At 46.7% G+C, this 20740-nt stretch overlaps 1 protein-coding gene and 1 pseudogene across 1 annotated transcript in view; one reads left to right on the plus strand and one right to left on the minus strand.

The window, feature by feature from the left end:
- Positions 1-1511: 1511 nt before the first annotated feature.
- On the minus strand, positions 1512-1814 carry LOC141414989 (large ribosomal subunit protein eL43-like; annotated as a pseudogene).
- Positions 1815-3706: 1892 nt separating this feature from the next.
- The window catches only part of Colec11 (collectin subfamily member 11), a 47840-nt gene continuing 30806 nt past the window's right edge, over positions 3707-20740 (plus strand). The window contains exons 1-3 of the mRNA XM_074049092.1: positions 3707-3898; positions 10046-10201; positions 13736-13807. Coding sequence (XP_073905193.1) covers positions 10069-10201; positions 13736-13807 — 205 coding nt within the window. The 5' untranslated portion in view covers positions 3707-3898; positions 10046-10068. The remainder of the gene's footprint in view (positions 3899-10045; positions 10202-13735; positions 13808-20740) is intronic.

Below are 20740 nucleotides of genomic sequence, written 5' to 3' on the forward strand. Positions count from 1 at the left end.
ATAGAAGTTTCCCTAAACTTGATAACCATCCAAAATATTGACATAACACTAGCAATAATGGCGTGTGAAGCTGAAAAGCAAACTCTTTTGGAGCTAATAATTTAAAAATGTAAGCCAGGTGCCAGTGCTCACACCTGTTAATCCTAGCTACTCAGGAGGCAGAGATCAGGAGGATCATGGTTCAAAGCCAGTCTGGGCAAATAGATCATAAAAACTCATCTCAAAAATACCCATCACAAAGGGCTGGTGGAGTGGCTCAAATGGTAGTGTGCCCGCCTAGCAAGGGTAAAGTCCTGAGTTCAAACCCCATAACCACAAAAAAACTGAAATAACCATGCTAGAAAACATTAAATGCTTATTTTATTTTGTACTTCTGCAACAAAATACCTGAAGCTGGGTACTTTAGAAGGAAGAGAGTTTTTAGCTCACACTTCTGGAGACCTAAGAGCCTGCCTGGCGTCTGCTCTGCTCTGGCAAGGGTCTCATAGTGCATGACATCACATGACGGGGTATGTGTGGAAGAGGTCACGTGGCAAGGCAGGAAGCAACAGACCACAATTACTCTTGCAAGACTAGCGACTCTGTGAGACAGCATTAACAGTTGTAACCTGGCACTTGCCCCACCTCTTAAAAGTTCTGCCATCTTTCAGAGCTGTTACATTGAATGGGGAACCATTCCCCAATATGACAAGCCAAACACTGAGTTGTCCTCTGCCCATAAAAGTAGTTTTCAAGGGAGGAGGCAATAAAAGAACATGCAGTCAAGTAATATTGGAAAAGAACCGTAAGGGCTGTCAGGCAGCTTTTTAAAAAATGCCACTATAGGTTCACATGCAGTTGTAAGAAGTACTACAGATCCCCTGGGCCCAGTTCCCCGGTGGAAATGACAGCACAGTATCAAACCAAAGTACTGGCACTGCAGACACGTCAGAGCACGTGGTCATCACAGAGATCCCTGCTGTCGCTTGCATGGCCACCTCCTTCCCTCACCCTGGCGGCTACTAGCCAGTCCTCAGTCTCTGTAGTTTGGGTATTTTAAGTGTTAGGTAAGTGGGATTGGCTTTTCACTGCCCAGAATCCCTAGCAATCCATCCAAGCCATGTGGATGAATGTCTTGTTTAATTGCTAGCTGCATTCCATGCATGACTTGCAGTCTATTTACTTATTTATCGGTGGTACTGCATTGTAATCTATTAACCACTCACCTGTTGAAGACAGCTGGGAGGATCCTTGCTTCGGGGTGGTACAAATAAAGTTTCTGTAAACATTTGTACACAGGCCTAGATTGAAGGTAACTTTGCATTTCTCTGCGATAAATGCCCAGAAGCACAATTTCTGGATCGTCTGGTAGATGCACGATTTGTTTCTGGGTGGAAGGGGCCACTAAATCCTGTCGCACCCTGTACTTGAGGGAGCCTCCCGTTCCAACTGAATCCAGGCTTTGCTGCCTGAGCTTTGCACATTTAGCTGCTGCTTTTTGTTGTTATAAAAATAACCCATTTTATTATAAACTAGGGATGTCTCACATAGTAGAGCTCCTGCTGGTCTTTCAATTCCTTCAGTCTTCTGGTGAGAGACTTGACTGGGACCACAGAAATGGTGGTGTAGATCCAGGCACCACCTGCCACTGTTTCATGTAGGAACCATAGTGCCAGAACCCCATAGCCTGTCTCTCCTTCTCGGTTTTGCCACAGAAGGAGCAGGTGTACTGGTGGCTGGCTGAGTTCAATTTTCTTCACCATTTTCTGGAGGGAGGTGCTATAGCGGGTTCCATATTTACTGACGATCCCAATCTTCTTGATGTGTTGGGTCATGTCACCGTGTCCCAGGCCTGAGTCAGAGAGCACATTCAATTTCTTCAGGAACTTCTAAACTCTTTTTCCAGTATGGCTGCGTCATTTTACATTCCCACCAGCAATGTAGCTGTGACTTTCTCATGCATGGGCTGGGGATGGAGGTCCATGGTAGAGGGCTTGCTTCGATTCCCTCCCCAGCACCACAAACAACAAACAAACAAACAAACAAACAAAAACAGACCAACCAGCTTTTTCTCATGCTTGTCAGCATTGGATGCCATGCTGGCACCCTGATAGGTGTAGTGCCAGCCCCTTGTGGGGGGCTGGGTTAATGACATCAGACATTTCCCCGTGTGTATCTGTCTGCCATCTGTATGTCCTCTTTGTTGAAATGGCTGTTCATGTTTTTCTTTCGTTAACTTTGCCCAGGCTGGCCTGCAGCTCACCATCGTTCTGCTCGACCTCCAGAGTGGTGGTGTTCTAAGCATATGCTACCATACCACCCTTCACCACACTTTTATACATATCCTTTTTTCTGAAAGAAGGCCCCCACCCCCAAAACTGAAGAATCCGAACCTACCCAGCCTGCCAGCTGGGTAAATGTAACTTGGGTGACTCGAGTGTTTGTGAGCTGGCTCTTTTCTTCTTGTTGGGATGGGGTTTGAACTCAGGGCTTTAAGCTTGCAAAGCAAACACTCTGCTGCTTGAGCCAAACCTCAAGTCCATTTGCTCTCCTTATTTTGGAGATGGCTTTGAACCCAGGCTTCCCTTGAGCTTCCATCCTCCCAGTCTCAGCCTCCCAAATAACTGGGAATACATTGGTGAGTCACTGAGTCTATAAGCAGCGGTCAGGCACTTTCTGCCTTGTTCAGTGAAATCCCATGTGGAAAAGAAGTAGTCAGCTGCATTTATTTTGGCTTCCATGCTGTCAGGTGATTATTATCCCTCTTCTTTATCCTTTTTTTTGTGGTTCTGGGGGTTGAACCCAGGGCCTCATGCTCTGACAAACACTCTACTACTTGAGTCACAGTCCCATCCCTTTATTTTTACTTACTTATTTTTGAGCATAGAGGTAGGAAAGTTTGTTATGAGAAAGGATAAAAGCTCCTGTGGGAAAGAAGGGTCCTGAGTTGGTTGCAGCGCTGGGGTTCGAACTCAGGGCCTTCACCTTGAGCCACTCCACCGGCCCTTTTTGGTGAAGGTTTTCTTCAAGATAGGATCTCATAAACTATTTGCCTGGGCTGGCTTCAAACCTCAGTCCTCCTGATCTTTGCCTCCTGAATAGCTAGGATTACAGGTGTGAGCCACTGGTGCCTGGCTTAAAAAAATTTTTTTTTTGGCTGGCAGAGTGGCTCAAGTGGTAGAGTGCCTGCCTAGCAAGCGTGTAGACTTGAGTTCAAACCCCAGTACTATAACCAAAAAGTTTTTTTAACTTTCATTTTTGAATTAGCATGCATTAATAATATGAGGGATTTTATTGTAATAATTTCATACAACCATACTGTGTAAGAAATATTTTGTACTGGGTTTGAAGTCAGGGCCTTGCACTTGCTAGGCAGCCACTCTACCACTTGAGCTCTGCTTCCAACCCAAATTTGTTTTTGAAATACGGGTTCACTAACTTTGCCCAGGCTGGCCTTGAACTCATGATCCTTTTTGCCTCCACAGTAGCTGGGACTTACACTCCATCACTTCCAGCCCCCTTCTTTAACACTTTTTAATTTCTGCAGTGTGCATGCTTATTTAAAAAAGAAAAGGAAAGAGAGAAAAACAGGAAAGAAAGCCCAGAATGAGACAGGAGGTTGTCTGGGGTGGGTTAGCAGGGCCTGTCCCTGCACACACACCGCCCCCCGCGTGGCAACATCGGTGCGTTCCCACACTCTGTCTTGTCCTGCAGGACAGCTGCTGTGTTTCAGACAGGAAGCTCTTGCAGATAAGGCTGCAGCCATCCCGCAGCTTCTGGGCTGTGACAGTCGGGCAGGGGTTCTTTGAGTGCTGGACTGCGGCCGGCCTCTCTAAATAGTAGCCATGAGGCTCTGCAGCACAGTGTCCCCATGGGCCTGTGACCATCAGGACAGCCCCATTGCCTAGTGTGCATTGAGGTAAGAGGCGCTGCCTGGGGACTTTAGACCAGGGTTGGATGGGTACTGAGACACCCAGACAAGGGGGTGAAATTCCACACAAAGCTGGAGGTGGGATTGGGCTAGTGAGGAGGGGGAGATTTGTTCTTAGATCCAGGCTCACTGGAGCCCAGTTCAGAAGTTAATGGTGGGACCCTCATGAAGCCTTTTCATGAGGTGGATTCTGATGGGTCAGAGTCACTAGGGGAGCGAGTCATGGCCACTCAGGTTACAGAGAATCCAAAGAACCTCAGGCTGCAGGTGGAGCAGTCTCCCAATTCCAACCCCCCTGGTCATTAGCCACTGACCCTGCTAGCCGGTTCTGATCAGCGTTTGTGGGTGATCGGTGAGCGCAAGCAGTAAGGGAATTTGGGAAGCAGCAGCTCTGTGTGGTGCTCAGTGGGATCCCAGGTGGGTGGGGGCGAGGTGACCCAGGGAAGGATGTTTATTCCGGGGGATCTTCCTCTATCCAGTGGTGTCATCTTGTCTCCAGACTGGAGAGGAGTTCCCGAGGGTGGCCCTCCTGTCCTGACTCCCAGCCCTTACGAATGGGCCGAGGTGTTAGAATGGCACTGATGATGTAGTTCTCTTTCAATGATCTCGCTCCAAAGTCACTGCAAGTGCAGGACCGGGTGTTATGTTTGATGGGAAGCTCTCTAATCTACTCCTTCTGACTTTGAGAAATCTGTGTGGCAGAGAACAGACTGAAGCAGGAAAGATGAGGGAAGAGGCCTCTTTTCAGTGCAGTCTTGATAAGAAGCCACCAGTGGGGCACATTGCCACTGTAGGAAGCAAACAGCAGGGTGATGTGGGGTGGGAGTCAGTCTGCCAGTGAGACCAGCCCTCCCTAGTGTGGTATCTGTTAGATGTGCAGGTTTTTTTTTTTTTTCCAGTACTAGGGTTTGAACTCAGGACCTACACTTTGAGCCACTCCAGCCCTTTTTTGTGAAGTGTTTTTTTTGAGATAGGGTCTTGCGAAATATTTGCCTGGATTGGCTTTGAACTGTGATCCTCCTGATCTCTGCCTCCTGAGTAGCTAGGATTACAGGTGTAAGTCACTGGTGATGTGCAGGTATTTGATGAGAATGCAAAATTGAATGTTTGGCAACTCAAATCCCCCCATTTCATTCCTATAATTATTTCTTCTGTGAATTCCACATTTAATCCCCTCTCCCCAGAAAGCAAGCCTCTTCATTGATGCAGCCTCAGCCTTGGGCCTGGCTGGGAGATAAGGATGTTGTTCTTAAGGGATCCGGGAATGCTGCAGGGGCTCCGTTTATGAAACCACATTCCTTTCCTGAGAAGGCAGCACAGAGGAGAGCTCTGGAGAAAGGGCTCCTAGATGGGCATGGTACCTCCACCCTGTGCTGACCTGCCCTGGTTCCTGGGACAGGGACTGTGGGCAGGAGGGTTGGAGAGTGAGTGACTGAGGGGACAAGAAATCCAGTTTTGATTTATTTTTTAAAATAATATAATTTCAGCCAGGTACCAGTGGCTTATGCCTATAATCCTAGCTACTTGGGAGGCTGAGATTGGGAGGATCACATTTTGAGGCCAGCCCAGGCAAATGGTTCACAAGACACCATCTCCAAAATAACCAGAGCAAAAGTGGACTGAAGGTGTGGCTTGAGCAGTAGAACACCTGCTTTACAACCATGAGGCCCTGAGTTCAAGTCCTATTCCAACCAAAACAAAAATTTATCTATCTATCTATCTATCTATCTATCTATCTATCTATCACCTCTGTGTACTGCTTGTTTCCTTATTTATCTATCCTGCCTCACCCATCACCCCTGGCTAACTGCTGCCTAACGAGGAGGCTTTTCCTTGCTGTTACAGCGTTGTGTGAACACAGGTGGCAGCTGCATGGTAGACGTGGCACTGACGTGCAGAAGAGGCCAGAGTCAGGGCACAGCCCAGCTATGCGGTTTGGACTGATTATCCAGCTCTGTACCTCATTGTCTTAACTGGTTGATTGTTCTGGGGATTGAGCCTGAGGCTTTGTGTGTGTTAGGGAAGTGTTCTACCATGTTAGCTATTCCCCAGCCCTTTTTAAAAAATGTTAGTTTGGAAATAAGGTCTTGCTGCTACCCTTGCCTAGGCTGCCATCAAACACAAGATCCTCTTGTCTCCACCTCCCAAGTAGCTGGGATTACAGGCGTGTACCACCACACCCAGTTCTACCTCATTGTCTTTAAAATGAAGACTCACAACACTTTACAAGATATATGTGTCCACCTTTGGTATATAATTTATATCAAGTCCTTTTTCTCTAGAGGCATGGCACAAGTAGTAGAACACTTGCCTAGCAAGCAGAAGGTCCTGAGTTCAAACCCAGTACTGCCAAAAAAAGTTAAAATTAAAAAATAAAATAAAAGCCTATTCCCATTATGATTGCTGGAGGAAGACAAGCCTTCTTCCTTGCATGCATGGGAGCTGTCAGTGGTGCAGAATGAAGAAAGGGGCCTACAGTGACAGTGACAAGCCCATTGTCACCACTTACTGGTTGTATAATGGTGGGTGGTTGCTTGCTGAGTTTTTCTTACCTTTGCTTCCTTGCTGGTGCCGTGGGATGGCAGAGCAAGTTTGGATGGAGTACTGGAGTTGTCCTCTTCCAGTGTCAGTTCTATGAGTGATTGTAGAGAAGCCATTATTTGCAAGATGTCATGGAGTGGAAGTGAGTTTTCCCGTGTGCTCCGGGAGCACACGACATTCTCTGCCAGACCCTGGCTCCAGGCTCACCCCTTGTTTGCGAGCCCATACCTGTCACAGAAGTGACATCAGCAGCCATCACAAGGGGAGTGCCTGCTGCTGTGCCTCAGACTTGTGGGCATCACCACACTTTCCTCACAGTGGCCTAGGGGGTTGGCATTTCCCCTACGACAAGGGAACAGGCTCACAAAAGCATGCAGTTTGGCCAGGCTACTGGTGAGTGGCACAGGCAGACCCAGAGCTGTCCTTTAAACCCTGCCGTCTGGACACCAAGCCCCGTGTGTGGATCTCTGTGCACTGTGACTTCCTCAATGGCTGTGCTAACTCCACAGGTACTCAGATGAGCTCAGCACCACCAGCTGTGCCCCAGACCTCAGCCAGCCCTCATTCGACTTTCCTTGGCCAACTTCAGCCTCCTCAACAGTTTCCACCCAGCCCAGTGTCTTCCTCATCCTCATACCATTGGCAGCTGGTGTTTTCTACGTCAATGTCATTGGATGACAAACTGCAGCTGCATGTTGCACCCTGGAGAATCTAGGGTGTAGGGTTGAGTGAAAAGGTCACACACTGAAGACCATGTACAAGATTTTATAAAATTCAGGCAAACCAAGACAGGATATGTTTAAGAATACATGCACATGAGCGAGGTATAGTGGTGCATGCCTGTAATTCCAACTACTCAGCTCCCATGAATTCCTCCATTGTTTCTCACCATCCAGTCACGTGCATGTCCAGAGGATTGATGGCTTTGTCATTCACCAGGAAGCAAAAGACTGAGTCCAGTCTTTTGGAGCGGGCAGGAGCCACAGCTGCAACCCTGAACCTGGGTCACCGAAGGACAGACAAGTGTTTAGGCCAGTGGAGTCTGCTCTCTGCAGCTGAGGTGCATGGCTTTCTCTCTGTGACTTCCAGCTGTAAAGAGTCTTTTCCCCCTGAGTGGTCCCAATAGGAAGGATGGCAGATGGCTTTTCCTTTCATGTCACTAGGTTTCTGCAAAGGTCCAAAGGTCTTGGGAGTGCAGTCTTCTCCAGGTTTACAGCCCTGGCAGGTGATAGCCTTCAGTGCTTGCTTTGCTCGCTCAGTCTCCCTCTCTCCCCTCTGCATCCCTTCCCTCACCCTCTCCTTAGCTTCAGGTGGATATTTAACACTTTACTGTTCAGATGTAACATCAAAAAGTGATCTTCACAGAACCTTTCCTTTTGTTGTTACCTGGGACTTTTTTTAGAGTTGGGAGAGGCTTTCCTTCTTGCTGTAACGACAGGGTTGCTCCTGATTGTCACAAGATGTAGCTCCCATCATCTGTGGCCCAGTGATGGTGGCAGGGTGTCTGTGGCATCCTGACCTCTCTACACATCTCTGGGAGGATGCAGGGATTTCAGGCTTTCAAGCTGGGTGTTCGGATTCCCAGCACAGCCAGAAGTGGGGTCTCTGCACACTACGAAGTCTCCATGGGACCTTGGCCTTTAGGGGTGTCTGTCCTGACCACCTTCCCCACTTTGGTAAAAAGAAATGAACAAAGAGCTTCCTGGGCTGCTGAGGTGGGGATCCCTCTGATGGCCTTCCTCTGGCAGCTAATGTGACCTGCACATGGGGTCTGGAGGGCTGGCTGGCCTGGAATCCTCGGAACAAATGCAGGATGCCTTGATCTTTGAGCCCTGTAAACGAAATCATCACTCCATCCCCCCAGGCCTCATTGCCTGCTTGCTGTTCCCTGGGAGAGCCACAGACTTCTCTGACTAAAGCCAAATCCACCCCAGATCTGTCCTCTCCTGCCTGGCAAGTTCTCTTCTCAGTTGCCCACTTGCTGAGCCACTCAGGACCCAAACTTAGTTTTTGGCTCCTCTTTCCTTTCTCACAGAATCCATCAGTGAAAACCATGTCAGCTCTGCTTCCAAAATGTGTCCTTACTTGAACTCTTCCATCATCTCCAACTGTGCCACTGTGGTCACTTCAGTCTGGTCTCCTTGCTTCCACTCTTTCTCCTACAAATCCAGTCTCAAAAAAAGAGCACGGTGGCCCCTCTGGAAAGCCATGTCCCTGATCCAAAGCCTCATTTGTTTTGTGGGATCCAGAAGCTGTCACCATCCCACCAGGCCCAGACTCTTTGCTCTTTCATCCTCAGGCTTTGCCTCTGTGTTCACCAGGCTGGCCTCCTTCTCCTCCCCAGGTCCCAAGCATGCAGGGACTGTGGCTCTGACAGCTCATCAGGGAGGTCCCTGGCCTGCCTCTATGGAGCAGCACCTGCATGCCCAGACCATGGAGCTCTGCCTTTCTCTTCCCAGTTGCTGCTGATCTCATATGTCCATCCATCTGTCTGTCTCTCTCCCAACTGCAGTGAGAAACTTACTGTTCTTGCCTTACCCTAGCACCCAGAACTGTACCTGGTATAGGGTTGGCACCATAAGTGTTGCTGAGTGAGTGATTGACCCAGAGCGGGGGTGCTAGGCAGCATCAGAAGCATTTTAGGATGGGTGACAGCACTTTCAAGTGGTCTTTGCTGCTCCACCAGGAACTATCCTTGCCTGCTTTGTGACCAGCTCTTCTTTCTTTTCTGCTCTTTCTTTCTTTTCATTTTTTCTTTCTTTCTTTTCTTCTCTCTCTCTCTCTCTCTCTCTCTCTCTCTCTCTCTCTCTCTCTCTCTCTCTCTTCTCTCTCTCTCTCTCTCTCCCTCTCCCCTCTTTCCTTTCTTTCTTCCTTCTTTAATGGTGGTACTGGGTTTTGAACTCAGGGCCTCTCACTTGCAAGTAGGCTCTCTACCGCCTGAGCCACTCCACCAGCTGTTTCCAGTTTCTATGCTCTCAGGATGAAGGAACACAGGGCAGCAAGCCCCCGCCCTTCCTGTGACAGGCCCAAGGCCCAAGAAGCCACTCCTTACCCTGCCCTCCATCCCCCTTGATTTCCGAGGGTGGGGTCCCCCTTCCTCCCTGGTCTCTCTTGAGGCTACGCCCAGCTGGGCCATGCATGCCCTTGTCTTCTGGCTGATGGAGATATAGGGCATGAATTCCTCATCTGTGAACTGAGCCCTTGAACCTGGAGCTTTGTTGCTCAGGGCCACTCTTCCCACACCCCTCCCCTTGCCAGCTCTGCAGCAACCATGCCAGGTCCCTGGTCCTCTGCTCTGAGGATCAGGTGGGGCTTCTGCTGGGCCCTGGGCTTAGGGACAGATGCATCCTGCATCCCCAGCACGACTGGGCAGTGGACTTGGCCTTCAGCAAAGGCTCAGGGAAGGAGCCTGCCTGGCTGAGGGCCTTGGAGACCCTCTGTGGCATGTGAGTGTGCTAGTGACACAGGCACCAAAACCCAGAGGGAAGGAGGTGGGGTGTGGGCCCCGAGCATGGCCTGCTCTGCTCACTGCTCTGTTCACTGTCATGCACTGTGCCTGGAGTTCCTGTCACTGTTTACTCCTTCCTTCCTCAGGAGTCAATGTCCTGCCTGCACTCATGATGAAGAGGGACCTGGCTCTGGCGGGCACACTAGTCATCCTGGCCTTCCTGTTGCTGCTGCCGTGCGGCCGTCCTCAGGCGACTGCAGAGGACGCTTGCTCCGTTCAGATCCTTGTTCCTGGGCTCAAAGGTACCTGGCTGGCTCCCCTGGCTCGGGGCATCTGGTGGCCTGGTCTCCTACCGTCTGACAACTCAGCAGAAAGGCACAAAAGCCGGCTCCAGCTCATCTGCTCATCTACTGAGCCTCAGTTTCCCCCCTGTAAAGTCAAGGGGCCAGGCTACATGATGTCCAAACGTTTTCCAGCCAATGTTGTTCTGAAGTCAGCAATTTATTTGTAACTTGGCCTTCTCCACAGGAGCCCTGTGTGAGGGCACCTGGTGGCTGACAGGCACTGCACACAGGATCTCAGCCTGGGTGAGCACTTTGTAGATAAGAGGGACTATGGTCTGTAGGACCTCCCAGGCTCAGAGAAATTTAGCAGTTTTCCTAAGGTCCCACAGTGCGCCTATACTGGCTTCTGAGAGCTCTTTAGTCTCTATTTAAAAAAATTAAACGGCATGGTGGTACACACTGTAATCCCAGCCCTTAAGAGATGGAGGCAGGAGGAGAGAGCCTGTCTCAAAAAAACCAACAACAACAGCAACAGTTTTCTTGTTGCTTTGTCTGTAACTTCTTCCCGTAGAGTGCTCTGCAGATCAGACCCATTGGCAGCAGCCTGGGGGAACAGGCCTTCACTGCAGTGTCTGCTGCCTTCAGAGTGGAGCCCTTATCTAGGAAAATCAGCAGGCCCTACAAAGTCTAGGCCACAGGTCCCCAGTCTGTGATTCCTAAGCAGGACCAGCTACAAACGCAGAGTGAAAATATGGGGCCTCTAGTTCCACACTTAAGATTTTAAGAAAGGCCAGCAGAGCCCGTGGCAAGGGTGGGGCAAGTAGGTCTTTGGGTGCCTGGTGACTGTCACTCTGAAGTGTGGGAAGGATTGCGCTGGAGTCTGTGAGGATACGGTGGGGACTACAGTCATTTTCTAGACCCCAAAATTCAATTTTGCCCCACGTGGACGCTTGGGGCCATGGCCCCCAGGAGTTACACTCTGCCAAGAGCTGCAGGCTTTTTTGGTGGAACCTTTAGAGGTGCTTCTCTCCACAATTGGAAAGATCAAATCCATGTCGAAATGACAACCACAGAGGGCAAACAGTAACGGGAATCCAGGCCCAGGGGTCCACATGTTGAGTCCAGCCACTCACCAATATGCAAATATGGAGACGTGTAGTGGTGAAGGGCAGAGAAAGGAGGTTTGTTCACGTGCACGGGGACAAAGGGGAAGAGGCAGAGTAAGCATTCTAGCTCACTTGCAGGGTATAGATGTGAGCTTTGGTTTTAAATAGAGAAAGAATCCAGGCAGGGGAGAGAAGAATGCTTGATTACACACACTCCTGGGCAGAGTGTGGTCTGGTTGACTATTATCTCAGCTCTGGTTTTTCCAGGGGGTTCTGAGAAATTGTTATCGTACTCCAGGGGAGCTGGAGGTGTGGCTCGAGTGGTAAAGTACCTGCCTCGAGTTCAAACCTGTCAGAAGTCCTGGGGAAAGGCTTTCTTGGGCCCTGGCTGTGGGTGTGGCTCTGTGAGTGGAAGCTGTGGAAGTCATTCCTCCGTCTGTCCTGGTGGACTCCTGAAATATGTGCATACGCACATGAGTGCATGTGTCTGTCCCACAGTGATGTCACTGGGCTGGGGTCCAGGCTCCTTTCTAGATGCTTCTCTGTGCTGTCATCAGGAGCTTTCTCAGCCACCCATCTGTCCTGGGTCCAGTGGAGAGGCCATCGATTCTCACAGGTGCAGCACGCTTTGAGGAAGGATAGGTCCCAGGGTGCCTTGTGCGAGCTGCACAGTGTGACATGCCCCCTCTCCTCCCTGACCTGGCTTGCCATCCGTGAGCTCCCTGCTGCACTTCCCTGGGCATTCCCTCACATGTCAGTGATGATGCTCAGTGTACCTGTGCAGGTGAGCTGGTCAAGAGTTAGATCTGATCATTGTTTGTTTCCTGCTTTAAAACCACGTGGGCTACTGAGTGTGGTGGTACATGCTTGTAATCCCAGCTACTGGGGAGGTGGAGGCAGGAGGATTGCCAGTTCTAGGCCCGCCCTGGCAAGGGGAGCAGTGAGACCCTGTTTCAGAAACAAACTGAAAAAAGAAAAACAAAAAATAAGGCTGGGAGCATAGTTCAAGTAGTAGAGTGCTTGTCTAGCATATGCAAGACCCTGGACTCAATCCCCATCAATGCAAAACAACAGAACAGAACAGAATGACACAAAACAAAACACATCGGCCTCCCAAGTTACTGACCGGAACTAAATCTCACACGGGAAACAGACTAAAGGAAAAGTTTTAAAAATTGCTTAAGTGCATACTTATTACAGGAAAATCCAGTACATTTTAAAGCTAAGACAGTTGAACAGAGTACAAAATTTTAAATAGTCTCTTCCTAATGAAACTTAAAATATAGCCATAGAAGGAAATACATGTTACAACAGTGCTTGTCTCTTAGCATACAATTTTTAAAAATAGAATACTGGGTTTCATTGTAACATTTTTATTCTTGTGTGCAATTTTGGGTCCTTAAAAATGTTCCTGGAGGTAGTTATTGAAAATTTGGATCCTGCTTTTCAAAGAATTGTTACTGAGCAGGTGACATGTCCCAGGGAGTGACCAAGCTGTGTGGAATGTTCCAGGCCCTGGAGCACACTGTCTGTATCTCTGGACATTATTTGTAACTAAATGTACCTATTGGTGGCTTTATGTGTCTTTTGAGAAGAGAGAAACAATCTGATTTGTGTTTTAGGTAGGTTATTTTGGTCAGGATTAGATTGGGAGGGGGCTGTAGGAAGGAGGTGTGGTTCCTGCCTGGCCTCCTGTGCCCTGCCCTTCACACACCACTCTGTAAACCCCTACCCTGCAGGATGTCTCAATTACACATTCACATCTCTGTCTCCTGTGTCTGGTGAATGAACCCCAGATTAGAGCGGGCCACCAGGGAAGGCCCCATGCAAGCGTGTGCCGTGCTCAAGCTGAGGGGGACGAGGGTTATGCCTGTAGTCACCCCAGTCTGTCCTTCCCAGTCTGTGCTTCCCAAGGAGCAGGCTTCTTGTTAGTGTTGGGGAGGGGAGCACTGTGTGCAGGAGGATGGATTGGGAGCCAGCCCAGAGGGGACATTGGAGGGGGGAACAAATTCACTGTCTGAGGGAGAAAGTAGGGCAAGGAGAGTCCTATAGACAGAACTGGGAGCATCAGTGTGAGGGGCAGGAGAACTCAGAGGCCCGGTGGGGCTGGCCACTGCTGGGGAAGGGGTCTGGCTGGTTGAATCACAGGATGAGGGCCTTCCTAATTCTCTTTTTCCTTTTGTTTATTTTAAATAATTTTTTATTAGGATATATTCATTATACAGGGGGAATTTCAGTGATAATTCCAATTAGACTTATATTGTACATTAGTTACATTGCCCCATTCTTTCTCTCCCTCAGCCCCCTCCCCACCCCACTTAAAGCATCGCAAGAGGTTTCTTAGTTCTGTTTCATATAGGTGTCTTCCTAATTCTTATTCATCTACATGTTGCACTTCTGTCCTGTGCTGGTCAGACAGTTGCTAATGGTGTAACTTCTTCCACAGGGGACACAGGAGAGAAGGGAGACAAAGGTGCCCCAGGACGGCCTGGAAGAGTTGGCCCTACGGGAGAAAAAGGTACCTGCCATCCTGAGCCCTGTCACAGAGGAGGGAGCATCAATGGAAGGATACAGACTTCAGGAGGCAGTGCTGCTGGGGCAGTGTGGGGGGGTTGCTCTGCAAACAGTGTCCCTCAGCTGGCCAGTACGGCCAGGAGATAAGGAACATCTTGGGGACACAGTGCTGGTCCCTCAGCTATGTCTGTGAAGTGGAATGACGAGGCTCAGCCTTGTGTGTGAGCAGAAGACAGGTGGGCATAGCTGTGAAAGGGCAGGGCACAGACCTAGGGCTTTAAAAGTGGCTCTTCCCCCTTCACAGCTAGCAGGTCACCACCACTGGAAACGGTTTCCATGTCAGTGAAATAGTCTAGTCCTGCCTGCCTCATGGGACTGTCTCAGGCTACATCATACATGCAGAGGAAGTAGACCACACATGTAGAGGAACTGGAGCACATGTGTGCTCCAGTGGAGCACGCATGCCTAGGCGAAAGAACACACCTGTGAAGGAACTAGGCCATTTATGTAAATTAGCTACACAGGAAGTAGTGGATGCTCAACAGATGGTGGCTGTCGTCTTTGGAATGTTCTTGTCTTGACTACTTTAAAATTTATACATCATTAAATACTGTGGGGAAGCGCTTTCTCAGCGTTTGCCCATTATTCTGAGAGAATATATACTACAATTTATCTAAGCCGACCCTGCAACCAATCTTGTGACACTGGAAAGTTGTTTTCAGTGAAAAGGAACTATTCTAGCGGCACACTTTTAAGCAGTCTTGATGGTGGCGCACCCCTGGGAAACCCTCATCACAGATCTGAAACGCCCCAGCACAGAGCCCTCCGCCGACCCCAGGCACCGGCTTTGTTTCTTATTTTCCCTTCACTTATCAAAAGTAATTGGAAATAAATGGCATAGTCTCATGGTTCAGGGTTCAAAAGCACAGTGAAAAGTCTTCTTCCTGCCCCACACCCCACCACACACAGTCATTGTTAATTTTTATTCATCTTTGCAGTGATATTTTGTGAGTCAGCAAGCATGTTCACGAGCTGTTTCTCCCTTTCACACACGTAATTGCATGGTGCACATTTATCATTCTGTGCTTTCGCTCTTTTCACTCAGCAGTGTATATTGGAGGTCATTCCACATGAGGGCACACAAATATCCCATTCCATTCTCACAGTTACCTGAGGTTTACATTTCCCTGGGCATTTGCTGCTCTGAATAACCTTGTACACGCCATTTTTTTTTATGTGTATGAATGTACCTTGAAGATAAACTCCTCAGCGGTGGAATTGCTGCATCAGACTCTGTGTGCATTTGAAAGTTCAGCCAGGTGTGGTGCTCATACGTGTAATCTCAGCATTCAGGAGGTAGAGGCAGGAGGATCACAAGTTCTGGGCCAGCCTGTGCTACATGGTAAAACCCAGTCTCAAAAAGTGAGCTGTCGGGTATATCTCAGTGGAAGAGAACGTGCCTAGGCCCTGGGTTTGAGTCTCAGCACTGGAAAATAAAAAAGAAATTTGGGTAGCTATTGCCAAACTGCCCTCCAACAGGATTGAGTGGCTTCCTTCCCAGCGGCTGGACTGGGGAGCCGCTGGCTGAGGTGCTGAAGCGACACTCAGATTGGCTTCCCTTGGCTTCTCTGTCATGGAGGGAGGGAGGGAGAGCAACCGCCTCATATTTTAAAGCCATCTGCATTTCTCTTCTTTTTTTGGCCTTTTTGTTGTTGCTGTAGACCTTGTGGGAATCTTTTTCTTCTTTTCTTTTCTTTTTCTTCTTGATGTGTAGGATTTTCTGTATATATTTCTGCTTGTATATTTCCTTCGAGTACATTGCTAGAAGTGGAATAAGAACTTTAAAGAAGGCTGTGGACACAAGGTGGCTGCACCATGTTCATGAGCCCTTCCCATGTTCTTTTCACGTGAGTGCTTGGTCTGTGAGCGCTGAGCAGGTGCATGTGAGGGACGGAGGGAGGGAGGGAGGCGTTCGGGGTCCTGTGCTCTGCTGTGCCAGGGAAGGACCTGTCACCTGGCTGGGATGAGCATGTGGCAGCCAGGGCAGGGGGCTTTTCTCACCTGTGAAAGGTGAGGGGGTGACTTCCCTGTTCAAGGAAGTTCTGGGGTTATAAAAGTTAAAAGAACCATAGAAATATCAAGTGGTTAGTATTATTTTTACCTTTGTTTCTCTCTCTCTCCCCTTTTTCCTTATTCCTTCCCACCTTTCTTTCCTTTTTATGGTGCTGGGGATTGAATAGGATCCTGAGCATGCCTAGTTTACACTCCATCCCCGAGCTGCACCCTCCGTCCCTGTTACTGTATTTCTTATCCTTGTACTGCAGAGAAATTATGCAACTTATTTTATTATTGAACTAATGATGAAATCTGCAGGGTGATCAGATGGCTTGTCCTGTTTTCTGTGTACTGAGTTCTCGTCCAGCATCAGAATGTAGGCACTGCCCCTCTTCTAGATGGTTACAATTCATTTTTGTGATGTTATTTCATCAATGTTTTTTCAAAGAAGAGGTGTTGGAGCTCAGTGCGCACGTGATGGGAGACACCTTCAGCTCCAGTGCATGTGGACATGGACTCACCTGGGCTCTCATCTCTGCCACCCATTATTATCACCAATTAGGACCCCCATCACTCTTGTCATCACTATTCTTATTCTCAGCCTTGGAAGTCAATGCAAGTGCATGGTGACCACAGATTTTTTTCACTGTACCTTCTAAATCTCACGACAGGTCCCCATACCTTGCGTGTCTTGTGACTACTGTATTTCCTGGACGTTAGGTGCTGAGTGCATGTGATGGGGAGTCACATAGCTGTGTAAACCTCAGCCCTTAACTGAGGCCCTGCGTACCCCACTGAGGGAGAAGTATGTGTGGACCCAGTGTGGGTAAACTGAGGCAGAAATCTGTAGGCAAGGTGGAGCTGAATTTTGGCTGGATTAACAAACTGCCTTGTTTAAAATTTTCTAATATGTAGCATTAACACTACACTTATGATAGAAAACTTGTATAAAACTGGTAAGAAAATCACTCACAGTAAATCATCCAGGGATGCCCACTTTTTGGTGTATTGACCTCTTTTGTGTCTTTTTTAAAAAGCTATGCTATTATTTTTGTGTCTATACAAATTTACATTTTATTTCTTTTTATAAGCATATGTCAAACATACAAAATAATGGATTTTAATTCTTGACATTTTTGTACTTCATACAATGTGCTTCGATTATATTAAACTCCTCCATCACCTTCTTTTGTCCTCATTCTCCCTCCTGCTGTCCCTACCTAGGTAGTCCTCCTCCTTCTGCTTTCATGTCTTTTGTTTTAAAATCTAGATTCTGCATATGAGAGAATGCACGCAATGTTTGTCATTCTGAGTCTGGTTACCTCAATTATGATGGTCTCCAGTTCTCCCCATTTTACTGAAAATGACATAGTTTTGTTCTTATGGCTGAATAAAATTCTGTTGTGTATATATACACCAGACTTTCTTTTTTTCTTTTCTTTTTTTTTTTTTTGTGGTACTGGGACTTGACCTCAGGGCCTTCACCTTGAGCCATTCTGCCAGCCTTTTTTGTGAAGGGTTTTTTTTCTAGATAGGGTATCATAAACTATTTTCCCAGGCTGGCTTTGAACCATGATCATCCTATCTCTGCCTGCTAAGTAGCTAGGGTTACAGGCATGAGCCACTGGTGTCTGACAACACCAGTTTTTAATTATTATTGTTTTATTATTCATATGTGCATGCAAGGCTTGGGTCATTTCTCCCCCCTGCCCCCACCCCCTCCCTTACCACCCACTCCACCCCCTCCCTCTCTCCCCCACCCGCTCAATACCCGACGGAAACTATTTTGCCCTTATCTCTAATTTTGTTGTAGAGAGAGTATAAGCAATAACAGGAAGGAACAAGGGTTTTTGCTGGTTGAGATAAGGATAGCTATACAGGGAGTTGACTCACATTGATTTCCTGTGTGTGTGTGTTACCTTCTAGGTTAATTCTTCTTGATCTAACCTTTTCTCTAGTTCCTGGTCCCCTTCTCCTATTGGCCTCAGTTGCTTTTAAGGTATCTGCTTTAGTTTCTCTGCGTTAAGGGCAACAAATGCTAGCTAATTTTTTAGGTGTCTTACCTATCCTCACCCCTCCCTTGTGTGCTCTCGCTTTTATCATGTGCTCAAAGTCCAATCCCCTTGTTGTGTTTGCCCTTGATCTGATGTCCACATATGAAGGAGAACATAGGATTTTTGGTCTTTTGGGCCAGGCTAACCTCACTCAGAATGATGTTCTCCAATTCCATCCATTTACCAGCGAATGATAACATTTCGTTCTTCATGGCTGCATAAAATTCCATTGTGTATAGATACCACATTTTCTTAATCCATTCGTCAGTGGTGGGGCATCTTGGCTGTTTCCATAACTTGGCTATTGTGAATAGTGCCGCAATAAACATGGGTGTGCAGGTGCCTCTGGAGTAACCTGTGTCACAGTCTTTTGGGTATATCCCCAAGAGTGGTATTGCTGGATCAAATGGTAGATCGATGTCTAGCTTTTTAAGTAGCCTCCAAATATTTTTCCAGAGTGGTTGTACTAGTCTACGTTCCCACCAACAGTGTAAGAGGGTTCCTTTTTCCCCACATCCTCGCCAACACCTGTTGTTGGTGGTGTTGCTGATGATGGCTATTCTAACAGGAGTGAGGTGGAATCTTAGTGTGGTTTTAATTTGCATTTCCTTTATTGCTAGAGATGGTGAGCATTTTTTCATGTGTTTTTTGGCCATTTGAATTTCTTCTTTTGAGAAAGTTCTGTTTAGTTCACATGCCCATTTCTTTATTGGTTCATTAGTTTTGGGAGAATTTAGTTTTTTAAGTTCCCTATATATTCTGGTTATCAGTCCTTTGTCTGATGTGTAGCTGGCAAATATTTTCTTCCACTCTGTGGGTGTTCTCTTCAGTTTAGAGACCATTTCTTTTGATGAACAGAAGCTTTTTAGCTTTATGAAGTCCCATTTATCTATGCTTTCTCTTAGTTGCTGTGCTGCTGGGGTTTCGTTGAGAAAGTTCTTACCTATACCTACTAACTCCAGAGTATTTCCTACTCTTTCCTGTATCAACTTAAGAGTTTGGGGTCTGATATTAAGATCCTTGATCCATTTTGAGTTAATCTTGGTATAGGGTGATATACATGGATCTAGTTTCAGTTTTTTGCAGACTGCTAACCAGTTTTCCCAGCAGTTTTTGTTGAAGAGGCTGCTATTTCTCCATCGTATATTTTTAGCTCCTTTGTCAAAGATAAGTTGCTCATAGTTGTGTGGCTTCATATCTGGATCCTCTATTCTGTTCCACTGGTCTTCATGTCTGGTTTTGTGCCAGTACCATGCTGTTTTTATTGTTATTGCTTTGTAATATAGTTTGAAGTCAGGTATTGTGATACCTCCTGCATTGTTCTTTTGACTGAGTATTGCCTTGGCTATTCGTGGCCTCTTGTGTTTCCATATAAATTTAACAGTAGATTTTTCAATCTCTTTAATGAATGTCATTGGAATTTTGATGGAAATTGCATTAAACATGTAGATTACTTTAGGGACTATCGACATTTTTACTATGTTGATTCTACCAATCCATGAGCATGGGAGATCTCTCCACTTTCTATAGTGTTCCTCAATCTCTTTCTTCAGAAGTTATAGTTTTCCTTGTAGAGGTCTTTCACATCTTTTGTTAGGTTTACACCTAGGTATTTGATTTTTTTTGAGGCTATTGTAAATGGAATTGTTTTCATATATTCTTTTTCAGTTTGCTCATTGTTAGTGTATAGAAATGCTAATGATTTTTCTATGTTGATTTTATATCCTGCTACCTTGCTATAGCTATTGATGATGTCCAGAAGCTTCTGAGTAGAGTTTTTTGGGTCTTTAAGGTATAGGATCCTGTCATCTGCAAATAGGGATATTTTGACAGTTTCTTTACCTATTTGTATTCCTTTTATTCCTTCTTCTTGCCTAATTGCTCTGGCTAGGAATTCCAGTACTATGTTGAATAGGAGTGGAGATAGTGGGCATCCTTGTCTGGTTCCTGATTTTAGAGGGAATGGTTTCAGTTTTTCTCCGTTAAGTAGAATGCTGGCTGTAGGTTTGTCATTATAGCTTTTATGATGTTGAGGAACTTTCCTTCTATTCCTAGTTTTCTTAGAGCTTTTATCATGAAATGGTGTTGGATCTTATCAAAGGCTTTTTCTGCATCTATTGAGATGATCAAGTGGTTTTTGTCTTTGCTTCTGTTAATGTGGTTTATTACGTTTATTGATTTTCGTATGTTGAACCACCCCTGCATTCCTGGGATGAAGCCTACTTGGTCGTGGTGAATAATCTTTTTGATGTGTTGTTGGATTCTGTTTGCCATTATTTTGTTGAGGATTTTTGCATCCATGTTCATTGAGGAGATTGGCCTATAGTTCTCCTTTTTGGAGGTGTCTTTGCCTGGTTTTGGGATAAGTGTAATACTGGCTTCATAAAATGTGTTAGGCAGTTTTTCTTCCCTTTCTATTTTGTGGAACAGTTTAAGGAGGGTTGGTATCAGCTCTTCTTTAAAGGTCTGATAGAATTCAGCAGAGAATCCATCAGGTCCTGGACTTTTCTTTTTGGGGAGACTCTTGATTGCTGCTTCAATTTCATTTTGTGTTATAGGTCTATTCAGGTGATTAATTTCCTCTTGGTTCAGTTTTGGATAATCATGTGTGTCTAGAAATCTGTTCATTTCTTTAAGATTTTCAAATTTATTTGAATATAGGTTCTCAAAGTAGTTTCTGATGATTTCCTGGACTTCCATGGTGTTTGTTGTTATCTCCCCTTTTGCATTCCTGATTCTACTAATTTGGGTTTTTTTTCTCTCCTCATTTTAGTCAGGTTTGCCAGGGGTCTGTTGAGCTTGTTTATTTTTTAAAGAACAAACTTTTT

Source organism: Castor canadensis, chromosome 12 (genome assembly GCF_047511655.1).
Source record: "Castor canadensis chromosome 12, mCasCan1.hap1v2, whole genome shotgun sequence".
Classification (NCBI taxonomy): domain Eukaryota; kingdom Metazoa; phylum Chordata; class Mammalia; order Rodentia; family Castoridae; genus Castor; species Castor canadensis.